The 12,839-nt window shown below is 39.6% G+C and overlaps 1 protein-coding gene across 1 annotated transcript; it reads right to left on the reverse strand.

Annotated features, from left to right (window-relative positions):
• Positions 1-530: 530 nt before the first annotated feature.
• LOC104087793 (acyltransferase Pun1-like) lies at positions 531-2,217 on the reverse strand. The gene has a single exon (XM_009592352.4). The coding sequence runs from the start codon at positions 1,947-1,949 to the stop codon at positions 618-620; it is 1,332 nt and encodes a 443-aa protein (XP_009590647.1). The 5' UTR covers positions 1,950-2,217; the 3' UTR covers positions 531-617.
• Between the last annotated feature and the right edge of the window lie 10,622 nt (positions 2,218-12,839).

Consider the following 12,839-nt stretch of genomic DNA (forward strand, 5'->3'; position numbering starts at 1 on the left):
TGTATTAAATCGGATAACTAGGCCAATTATTAATAGTTGAGTGACCGTGCTAAAACCACGGAACTCGGGAGTGCCTCACACCTTCTCTAGAGTTAACAGAATTCCTTACCCGGTCTTCTGTGTTCGCAGACCATAAATAAGAATCAAATTTTCTCGATTTGGGATTCTAAAATAAATCGGTGACTTGGGACACCATAAATTATTTCAAGTGGCGACTTTGAATAAATAAATAATCTCATTTCGAATAATGTCACTTAAATTAGAAAAACTCCCTATCCCCTACCTCTCGGGAAAAAGGAGGTGTGACAACACTAAATCAAAAAGATCCACTTAGTCTTTTTCAACACTTTTTAAGGTCCAATAATGGAGTTTCGAGATTTTTATAGTAAATCACTAAAACCTATGTTTGAACTAAAAATTTAAGCACAAATTATCAACAGCCAAATAAGTTTAACAATAATCGATCACTAACTTGTATTTTTCACCACCATACAAAATTTTCAAGCATTAAAAATTGAATAACTATGATGTTCAAGTCAAAAGTGAGGGCATTTTACTAAGACCAGTTAAATGATACATCATGTCAAGACCAGTCCCTTTTTGGTTTAATTCTTGCTTCAATTAGAGACAGGAGAAGCAAACTCTAGAAGCTCCTTGTTATTGTTAAATTCAGACATGACTTCTTTTCCTAAACTAACAAGTACTTCTATTCCATCCCCATTTTTATCATCTGACAACAAAAAGAAGTTTATAGTACCATTAGTTACAACTACTCTTTCAGGCTTACCCCATCCAAAGTCCACATTATATAATTGGTAGTTGCACAAGCTACTACAACAATACACATCCATATTATCATTCAAATACTCAAGTGCTGAGAGTACTACACCATTTTGATTGACAAGATCATGTTTCATATTAAGTTGTTCTTTTTCTTTTCTCAAATCTTGAACGATTCTTGCAACCTTCATTTGTTCTTCGTCTGTTGATTTTATTAAGATTGATGAAATAAGATTGCCTGCGGAGTTATTGGGGAGAGGGGGATTGAGTCTTGGTCGTAAATTCACAACCTGGATAAGTGCAGATGGTTTAAACAAACCTGATCCTGAACTCGACCTTGATGTAGCCATATTAGCACACTTATAGAGCAGTGCTGTCACAACCTCGTTACGTGTCGGATTTTGCACTCCTCCTGAATCTGATGCCATAAATTTCTTGAGAGCACTGAGTTTAGAAGAGGAGAAAACATACCTTTTTGTTATACAAGGTAGTGTATTAGGGGTAATACGTGATATAGCTGAAGAATGATCATCGTAGGTTGGTGGAAAAATAGACGCGCCAATCCATTGTGGTGTTGATAGCCTAATTATCGCATAATTTGATGAAGTAGCAGAACGGGCAATAGTTGCCCAGTCATTCATAAAATTAATCTCTGTACACCCGTCTCCAATCTTGTGCGATAAACATGCACTGACTGCTATTCCTCCACATCTGAAGTGACTTAATTGAGCCACAACAAAATAATTAGTACCCTCATAATATGAAGTACTATTCCAAGGTAAATTTTTAGGGAAGGCCAAATATTCAGGACCAGTATCCGGAAGATTGACAACTTCAGACATAGAACAATTCAGTTCAACATTCAAGAATTTGGCTCCCATGTCATTGCATTCAATGGATAGATTATCCTTCAACTTTCCTGCAAATGGATAGTAAGAGCTTAAGGTTTTCGATAGAGATTTCTCGAGAGTTTGAGATACTTCTAGTTTGGAACTTTTATTGATGATCTTGTGCTCTAGAGGTCTACGGTAGAAGAAAGCTATGGGAATGTACATGGTACTCATGAGTTGATCAATAAGAGAAAGCTTGTAATGTCTAAGGGGAGATGGGGTGGCAGAGAATGGCTTAATAATCTTTTCTGAAACTGAAATGAGTCTTGAACTAGTCATCTTAATTATTACTCACAATGATTGATATATATATATATATATATATATATATATATATATATATATATATATATATATACACACAAGAGGGTTGCTCTGATGGTAAGCAACCTCCACTTCCAACCAAGAGGTTGTGAGTTCGAGTCACCCCAAGAGCAAGGTGGGGAGTTCTTAGAGGGAAGGATGGTCTATTGGAAACAGCCTCTCTACCTCATGGTAGGGGTAAGGTCTGCGTACACACTACCCTCCTCATACCCTATTAGTATGAGTTATACTGGGTTATTGTTGTTGTTGTTATATTTATATATATATATATATATAAATAATGTTTAATTAGATTTGTTTTAATTATACAAGCACTTCTTGTATACGCAAATCAAGAGAATGTTACTCTCTCCGGTCCACTTTAATTGATTTTTTGGCTTTTTTTGTAGTTGACAATATTTGATTTTTTCATATATCAAGAAAGAATTAACTTCTTTGTTCCAAAGTTGCTTTAGGAGTAAAGAGTCCATGAGTATTTGTTATATTTTCAATGAACAAATTAAGGTTCATATGGTCAATTTTATAGCTAATTAATGTTAAAAGGTGGATTCCTTAATATGTATGAAAACAACCAAAAAAATTAATTAAAGTGTACCGAAGGGAGTATATATTTTAGGCCTTCATTAATTTGTATGCATTTAATGAAGATTTTAATCTTAATCATTCAGATTTTGGTCATTAAGTATACTTATCTTCTAGGTTTTGAATCTTAATTATTAAGTGACTTGTTTTTCTTCTTACAACCACTTAATGGTATGCAAATGGGACATTTCACCACTATTTGTCATCACCTCTAGCAATCAACCATCGACAACCACCATCAGCTACCGCCATATATCGCTAACCACTACTACCAATCGCTATCACTATTATTTATTACTATTATTCACTACAATTATCAACCCCCACCAACTATCATTAATTAATCACTAGTGTCGCCTGCTAATGATCATTATCTAATACCCACAACCACCGTCATTAGCCACCACCACCATCAACTGCTACCGTTATTCAGCACCCATAATCAACATTGTTAGCTATCACCGTCTGCACCAACCAGCATATAAATATTTTTAAATATTTTATCAATATAGTATTAAATTAATCAATATTTTATTTAAATTATATATCTATTACTAATTTTCAATAAAGATAAACTTTTATATGTGAGATAACTTATTGTCTTAATTATATTCAGATTGTACTATAATATTTCAATATTTAGATGTGTATTTAAATTTAGTATTTTAATCTTAATAAAAATAAACGGGGTTTTATTGGAGCTAATTAGGACTTATGGTGCAAAAAATAACCTTTAACAAACATTGAAATAGCTGCAGCAAATTAACCATGAGTTGCAAATTGCTAAATACTATGGGTGTGTTTGGTATATAGGGAAATATTTTCTGTTTTCTAAATTTTTTTTTTGTTTGGTTGACCAAGATATCTTGTCTAAGAAAACAAGCTCCTTAAAAATTAGGATAACCCGGGTGAGAGTAGGAAACAACAACAACACCTATTAAACAAAGTTTAGGTTGACGAAATGAGTTTAAGCTTTACTCATATCATCATGCCAAAAATAAAATAACAATAACGAAGATAAGTTAAATATGTATAATAATAATAATAATAATAATTATTATTATTATTATTATTATTGAATTTTAATTTAATAGATTAAATGGACGGATATTTAGGTCGATTCTTCTTATTATTTCCTGTACAAACTAATTGAATTTTAAAATCAGTCTTCAACACTTTATTTCAACCTTTTCGTTCCATATTGTGGACCATTGAAATCATTGCGGAGTTTTTAATTAATCACGATTAATGATTTTGTTTTACTTTTGTTTTTCAATTTTGATTCATTTCCACGTTGAGCGACATGGAGAGCACGTCTTACAAGCTTGTGAAACCTGAAACACGTTAGAAGAAAAAACAAATAAGCAAAAAAGAAATTGCTGGCATTGCGTGTAGTCTCTGAAAAAATTGATCAGTTCTTCGTTCCCGTGTGAAAATAGTATTTGATAAATACAGCACTTTTCACGTTAACTAGTATACTAATTAACGTGTCTAATAAAGAATATTAATCATGTCTAAACTCTAATGTTGACCTGGTTTTTTAGCATATTGTAAGTATTATTTAACAAAATTCCTATTGACATCTTGTTTTCCAATACAATCAATCTATATCTATTTATTTTTTATATTATCTTAAAAGCACAAAACATCTTAGAGAAATGTCGTTCGGTTTTTTTTAACCTCTAAAAATGATAAAATCGTAATTAAGTTATTTTCTTAATATTTAGAACTTTAAATCAACTAAAATCCTGCTAATTAAATATTTCCTTATTGAATACTCCCTCCGATCCACTTTATTTAAAATCCTGCTAATTAAATTATTTTCACACATATTAAGAAATTCATATTTTAGCATCAATTAATAATAAGAGTAACCATATTAACCTTAATTTGTTCATTGAAAATATAGCAAATACCCATAGGTTATTTACTCCAACGGCAACTTTAGAAAAAAGAAATTAATTCCTTCTTGATATCTGAAAAAATCAAATATTGTGGAACACAAATATTATTGCTGAATATATCTTCCATGCAATTTGACAACTATCTAAAAAAGAAGTGGCCAGCAATTGATAACTATGTGGATACAGGAGTTGTTGTCACCAGGAAATTCTCTCAAAGTTTAAGCTAGACACCCCTCAAAAGGTGTACAAGACTTAAATGACACTCTTTCACATACTATTGTTTCACTTTGTGAACTTGTGTATTCTTCAAAGGTCTAAGAGGAGCCATTAGGCCACTCTGCTTAACATGGCTTTGATGGAACTGTTGGATATTGGGAAGCCATAAGCCCACCTAGCTTGATGATTCAATACATGACAAGGAATGTTGACACTTCAAAACCCAAGTATGCTATGCTTTATGGATTCATGTTGACTAAGTTGTTTGACAAGCTCAACATCTCCCTGAATGAACTAAAGTTTGGGAACCACAATAATGTACTGGATGCAGTCACACTCAGAAGTGTGGTTATGGTGAGATCAAGGCTAGGGGTCTAATTGGTGCTACTATTTTGCCTAGGAGTAGCAGGGATGCTTGATGGTAGACTAGAAACTCGTATTTTAGTCATAATTTGGACTCTAATCACTGCATTTTACATATGGTTGAACTTAATTAATGGTGATTTACACTTATTACGTATTTTATGCCTAGCAGGAATTGATTCCGAGCTATTAAGATAATCTAAAACTAATTTGAATAAGTTGGAGCTTTGAAGTCTGAGTAAAAGCCCAAAAAATTAAGCCGGGATTACGTTTGGGGGTTGAGGACCAAGTCTGGATGTCAAAAAGTGAGAAAACAAAAATTACTCTGAGAAAATTGCACTACCGCGCCACGCCATGTGTAGTGGGGCGCTAGTGCAAAATTCCTGCAGAGTGTAAAAATCAACTCTTTAAACTTCTCCACAAGAGCACCGTGTGGGGCAACGCGCCATGCGCCGCGCATGTGCAATTTTTACAGAGTATTTCTACTACTTCGACTTGGAAAGGATAGTTTCGTCCGGGCCCATTCCTACATAATACATCAAAAACATGATTTTTAGAGGACTTTTGACCTTAGAAGCTTTTGGAAAGCATTGGAGGCTACAAGACACAAGATTTCATCATCTTTTCATCAATTCAATACGAGAGTTTGGATTGTAACGTTAGATTGATATTTTCTTACTCTTTAATCATATTTGTAATGACTTCTTCCATGATTATGGAGTAGTTTCCCTTAGGGTTTGACGGATATAGTGTTTTGATTAATATTTGTGGATTTTAACTCTAGTTCTTGCTTGAATTCGTTAAAGGAGTTTTGAATTGTTACAACTTTATTCACCGATTTATTTAATCGAAAGACGAATATTTTGGTGATTATCTTTGCATTATTTTGTATATTTTAATTCAGTGATTCTCTTAAGTAATCGAAAGAGCTTGTTGAATTGTTGTTTAAACCAAGTTAGGAGAATATTCGAGAGACGTTTTCCTAAAGACTAATTATTAATGCGTGCTTGCATACCTTCACATTGTTTATATTAGTTCACCTCGTAGAGATAAGATTTAATCGAGAGAGAAGTCTTGACTACACGTTTGAACTAATCATCGAGTGAATTCGTGAGAATCATTTGAACATTAGAGTGAATTAAACATGAGTTAAATCCAAAATAGCTATCTTGCACATATCCTGTCAAAACCCTTATTTCTCACATTGATAATAACCCAGCTCTGCGAATCTCTAATTCTTTGAAGTCAATTGTCAATTTGTAACGACCCGGCCGGTCGTTTCGAGAGTTATAACCCCATTTTCCCCATTCCTACTTTTTTGGTGTTATTCAGCTATATTATGTTATATCGGGTTAGTGGGTTCGAGTCCGGAAGGAACTCGGAGTGAAAGGAGACACTTAATCTCATAGTTGAAAAACAAATAAGTTAGAAAAGTGGATCGGATATGAACCTATATGTAAACGACCTCGAATTTGAATTTTGATGATTCCAATAGCTCCGTATGGTGATTTTGGGCTTAGGAGCATGTCCGAAATATTATTTGGAAGTCCGTAGAGGAATTAGGCTTGAAATGCCGAAAGTTTTATTTTTGAGAAATTTGACCAGGGGGTGACTTTTTGATATCGGGGTAGGAATCCGATTCTGAAAATTAAAATACCTCTGTTATGTCATTTAGGACTTGTGTACAAAATTTGAGGTCAATCAGACGTGATTTGATAGGTTTCGGAGTTGTTTGTAGAAATTAGAAATTTCAAAGTTCATTAGGCTTGAATTGGGGTATAATTCATGGTTTTAGCGTTGTTTGAGGTAATTTGAGGATTCGACTAAGTTCATATGATGTTTTAGGACTTGTTGGTATATTTGGTTGAGGTCCCGAGATCCTCGGGTGAGTTTCGGATGGTTAACGGATCAAAAATTAAACTAGAACAGCTGCTGCAATTTCCTTCTGTTAGAAATTGCTTCTGCCCAGAAATCGAGCCCAGATGTGAGCCCAGATCAAGCTCAGGGTCGAGGGCTACCATCGAAGCCCAGATCGAGCTCAGGGTCGAGGGCCACGATCTAAGCCATGATCGAGCCCAGAGTCGAGGGCCACGATCGAAGCCATGATCGAGGGTCACGGTCGAAGGCCGGGTCGAAGACATAATCGAGGGCCAGGATCGAGGGGCAGGACCAAGGACCAGGATCGAGGACCTCGATCGAAGGCCAAGATTGAGGCATAACCGAGGATGTCTGGGCAGAATTATAAAAATAGGGACTTCGTCCCATTTGCCATTTTTGACAAATTGGAGCTTGAGGAGAGGCGATTTTTGATATATTTTCAAGGAAAACTTGAGGTAAGTCCCTTGTGATTATTTCTACTACATAATATTGAATTATCATTGAATAATCCGACTAGATTACATGATTTTGAGGTGTAAATCGGAGATTGGAATTTAGAAATTTGGAAATAAGATTTGTAGATTTGAGGGTCGAGTTGAGGTCGGATTTTGGTAAAATTGGTATGGGTAGACTCGTGGTTGAATGAGCTTTTGGATTTTGTAACTTTTGTCGGGTTCCGAGATGTGGGCCCCACAAGCGATGTTTGAGCTAATTTTCGGATTTTTATGGAACAAATCATTATTATCTTGTGGAATTAATTCCAATAAATTTTATTGACTGAAACGAATTATTTATGATCAGATTCGAGGCGTTTGGAGACCAATTCACGAGGAAAGGGCATTGCAGAATAAGAATTTCGCGGTTTGAGGTAAGTAACGATTGTAAATCTAGTCTTGAGGGTATGAAACCTCGGATTTTATATCATTCTACTATTTTAGTGACGCACATGCTAGGTGACGGGCGTGTGGGCGTGCACTGTTGGGGATTTGTGACTTGGTGTGCCCCGTAGCAACTGTAAAGTTGCATACTTTGTTGAATCATTGATACTTATATGTTTTAGAAAGATTTTCTGTAAATTGGGTTGAATGCCATGTTTGGGCCTTGCGCCAATGCTATTTGGACCCTTAGGGGCTGTTTCTTACCATCCTCTCACTGTTTTCGATTGAAAATCTATACTCAGTCATGTTTATACTTGTTTATCGCATAACTCAGTTTTATGATTCTATTTTGATGCATATAAATATTTTGGGCCGAATGCCCTGTTTTACTGAAATGCCCGAGTGGCCTGATTTGTGAGGATGAGTATGGATCTAGGCTGCCCCGCCTGCAACATACTTTATGACTGAGTGAGGCCGAGGTCCTGATTTGTGAGGATGAGTGTGGATCGGGGATGCCCGCCTGCAGCATACTTTATTATTATCGCACGTGAGTTGTCCGTGCAGATTATAGCGCTTGGGCTGAAGGAGCCCCTCCGGAATCTGTACATACCCCCAGTGAGCGCAGGTACCTACTGAGTGCGAATGCCGAGTGCCGAGTGCTGAGTGACTGGGAGGCAAGAGTGATTGTGAGGTATGCCCGAGTGGCAAGAGTAATTGTGAGGTATGCCCGAGTGGCAAGAGTGATTGTGAGGTATGCCCGAGTGGCACGAGTGACTGTGAGGTTTGCCCGAGGGGCTGTATATGAGTGATGTTTTGCCCGAGGGGCTGTTTATGATTTCATCATTTTTGCTCACCTTTGCATTGAGCCTTTGTTTGAAAAACTGTTGGAAAAATATCTTTAAATAATTTTTACTGGAACTGGATTTAAACGAGATGTTTGATTCAAATCCTGATTTTTAAGAGCATGTGGTATGTTACTGAGATTTCCTGATATGAACGTTATATGCTTTATTGCTCGTCACTATTGTTCAGTCTTTATTTATTGTTGTTAGTTACTGAGTTGGCGTACTTACGTTACTCCCTGCACCTTGTGTGCAGATCCAGGTGTAGCTGGACACGGTAGCGGTTATTGAGTGTTCTGATTGCAGATTTTCTTGGAGATAGCAAGGTAGCTGTTTGGCGATCGCAGCCCCTGCTCTTCTCCCTCTTATCTTCCTCTAGTTATATTTAGCTATTTTTCAGGCTGAGTTAACCTTGATATTGTTAGACAGATTGTAGTATATGCTCATGACTAGTGATACCCCAATGTCGGGCTTTTCTTTTCCGCACTTCTATTTTTCTTTGATTTGAACTCTTTAAATGAAGGTTTTATGTTAAATAACCTTGAAATTATCTTTGAAATGAAAATATCATTTTGTTTTGGAAATGAGTCGGCTTGCCTAGTTCCACGATAGGCGCCATCACGACAGGGGTTAGTTTTGGGTCGTGACAGATTGGTATCAGAGCCTAGGTTACATAGGTCTCACGAGTCATGAGCGGGTTTAGTAGAGTCTTGCAGATCGGTACAGAGACGTCTGTACTTATCTTCAGGAGGCTGCAGAACCTTTAGGAAACTTCACATTCTTGGATTCTTGTCGTGCGAATTTGTTGATTCTAGTAATTAAACATCTGTTGTTTCATTCTCCCACAGATGGTGAGGACTCGTACTACTGGTCATGAGGGCCAGCCACCAGTACCACCATCTAGGACCGTGAGAGGCCGAGGCCGCGGTAGAGGCCATGGTAGGGGGAGGGGTGCGGCCCGTACAGCAGTTGGGGCAGTACCTACAGATCTACCGGTTGTCCCAGATCAGGACCAAGTTCCATTTGTCGATGCACCAGCTCAGGCACCACCTGTGCCTATTGTGATTCCAGGCCTTTAGGAGGCCCTAGCTCAGATTCTGACAGCGTGTACTGGCCTTGCTCAGGCGGTCTCTATTTTGACGGCCGCAACCACTTCTCAGGCCAGGGGAGGCACTCAGACTCCCGTCGCTCGCACACCCGAGCAGGTTATTCAGGGACTTCAGACACCAGAGGCACCACCAGCCCAACCGGTTGCTGTTGCTCAGGATTATGTGGTTCCTGCTATGCCTGAGGATGATCAGCGTAGGTTGGAGAGGTTTGGGAGACATCAGCCACCACCTTTCAGTGGCACAGAGAGAGAGGATGCTCGGGACTTTTTGGACAGGTGTCAGAGGATACTCCGTACTGCTAGTATTTTGGAGACTTGTGGGGTCTCATTCATTACCTTTTAGTTTTCTGGGGCTGCACTCAAATGGTGGGAGACTTATGAGAGTCGTAGGCTTGTTGGCGCAGCACCCCTTACTTGGCAGCAGTTCTCCGTGGTCTTTTTGGAGAAGTTCGTGCCTCGATCCCGCAGAGAGGAGCTGCGTAGACAGTTTGAGCGGCTTTGCCAGGGTGATATGTCTGTGACACAGTATGAGATACGGTTCTCCGAGTTGGCCCGTTATGCTATCTGGTTGGTTCCCACAGACAGAGAGAGGATCATGAGGTTTATTGATGGCCTCACTTATCAGCTACAATTGCTCATGACCAGGGAGCGAGTTTCGGGTGCTACCTTTGATGAGGTTGTCGACATTGCTCGGAAAATTGAGATGGTTCGCAATCAGAAGAGGGTTGAGCGGGAGGCCAAGAGGCCTCGTGTTTAGGGTGGATTCAGCAGTGCTCCTTTTGGGGGTCAGTTCCAGCACGGTAGAGGTCGTCAATTCAAACAGGCTTAGTCAACTCGGCCATTTCATCAGGGTGCATCATCTGGCCATAGTTCTCATAGTTCTCATCAGGGTCACTCATCACCTAGTGCCCTTCCAGTTCAGAGTTCGTCCCGTGCTCCACCTGTTCAGGGCTCTTCCATGCCAGGTTCTTCTACCAGTCATCCCGGTGCTAGGGGTTCCCTTCAATTTCCGCCGCTAGCACCAGGGAGTTATTTTAAGTGTGGGGAGCTTGGGCATATGTGTAGGTAGTGTCCTCATCGTCATGGAGGTCTATCTCAGCAGAGGAGTCAGCCTCCGACTACAGCACCAGCTACCTCACCACCCGCCCAGTCAGCTCGGGGTGGAGGTCAGTCAGCTAGGGGTCGCCCTAGAGGGGAGGCAGATCAGGGGGTGGTCAGGCCCGTTTCTATGCTCTCCCTGCCAGACCAGATGTTATTGCTTCAGATGCTGTGATTACAGGTATTGTCTCAGTTTTCCACAGAGATGCCTCAGTATTATTTGACCCTGGTTCCACGTATTCATATGTTTTCTCGTATTTCGCCTATTTTTTGGATATGCCCCGTGAGTCCTTAGTTTCATCTGTACATGTATCTACTCCTGTGGGCGATACTATTATTGTGGACCGCATATATCGGTCATGTGTGGTGATTATTGGGGGTCTGGAGACCTGAGTAGATCTATTATTGCTCAGTATGGTTGACTTTGATGTGATATTGGGTATGGATTGGTTATCTCCATGTCATGTTGTTCTAGATTGTCACGCTAAGACGGTGACGTTGGCTATGCCGGGAATTCCAAGGGTTGAGTGGAGCGGTTCTGTAGATTATGTACCAAGTAGGGTGATTTCATATTTGAAGGCTCAGCGCATGGTTGAGAAGGGTTGCCTATCTTATTTGGCTTTTGTTAGGGATGTTAGTGTAGAGACTCCTGCCATTTATTCTGTTCCGGTGGTAGGTGATTTTTCGGATGTGTTTCCTGCAGACCTACCGGGCATGCCGCCTGACAGGGATATTGACTTTGGTATTGATTTGGTGCTGGGTACTCAGCCCATTTCTATTCCACCGTATCGTATGGCACCGGCGGAGTTGAAGGAATTGAAAGAACAGCATCAGGAACTCCTCGATAAGGGGTTTATTCAGCCTAGTGTGTCACCTTGGGTGCACCGGTTCTATTTGTGAAAAAGAAGGATGGTTCCACGAGAATGTGTATTGATTACAGGCAGTTGAACAAGGTCACAGTCAAGAACAAGTATCCTTTGCCTCGTATTGATGATTTATTCGACCAGCTTCAGGGAGCGAGAGTGTTCTCCAAGATTGATTTGAGGTCCGGTTATCACCAGCTGAAGATTCGGGATTCAGATATTCTCAAGACAGCTTTCAGGACTCGATATGGCCATTATGAGTTCTTGGTGATGTCTTTTGGGCTGACCAATGCCCCGGCAGCGTTCATGCATAATGAACAGTGTATTCCAGCCCTATTTGGACTCATTCATCGTTGTATTCATTAACGCAATCCTGGTGTACTCTCGTAGCCAGGAAGAGCACGCTCAGCATTTGAGGGTTGTATTACAGAGATTAAGGGAGGAGAAGCTTTATGCAAAGTTCTCTAAATGTGAGTTTTGGCTCAGTTCAGTAGCATTCTTGGGGCACGTGGTGTCCAGTGAGGGTATTCAGGTGGATCCGAAGAAGATAGAGGCGGTGTAGAGTTGGCCCACACCGTCCTCAGCCACGGAGATTAGGAGCTTTCTTGGTTTGGCGGGTTACTACCGTCGCTTTGTGGAGGGATTTTCATCTATTGCATCGCCCTTGACCAAATTGACCCAAAAGGGTGCTCCATTCAGGTGGTTGGATGAATGTGAGGAGAGCTTTCAGAAGCTCAAGACTGCTTTAACTACAGCTTTAGTGTTAGTTCTGCCATCAGCTTTAGGTTCTTACACCGTGTATTATGATGCCTCGAGGATAGGCATTGGTTGTGTTTTGATGCAGGAGGGTAGGGTGATTGCCTATGTCTCGCGCCAGTTGAAGACCCATGAGAAGAACTATCCTATCCATGATCTTGAGTTAGCATCCATTGTTCACGCCTTGAAGATTTGGCGTCATTATTTGTGTGTGGTTCATTGTGAGATCTATACTGATCACCGGAGTCTGCAGTATCTGTTAAAGCAGAAGGATCTTAATTTGCGTCAGCGGAGATGGTTGGAGCTTCTTAAGGACTATGATATCACTATTTTGTACCATCCAGGGAAGGCCAATGT

Source organism: Nicotiana tomentosiformis, chromosome 9 (assembly GCF_000390325.3).
Source record: "Nicotiana tomentosiformis chromosome 9, ASM39032v3, whole genome shotgun sequence".
NCBI lineage: Eukaryota > Viridiplantae > Streptophyta > Magnoliopsida > Solanales > Solanaceae > Nicotiana > Nicotiana tomentosiformis.

What these genes read in the sequence shown, in the direction of transcription:
- LOC104087793 (XM_009592352.4), bottom strand. Translation starts at nt 1,949, where the DNA reads ATGACTAGTTCAAGACTCATTTCAGTTTCAGAAAAGATTATTAAGCCA.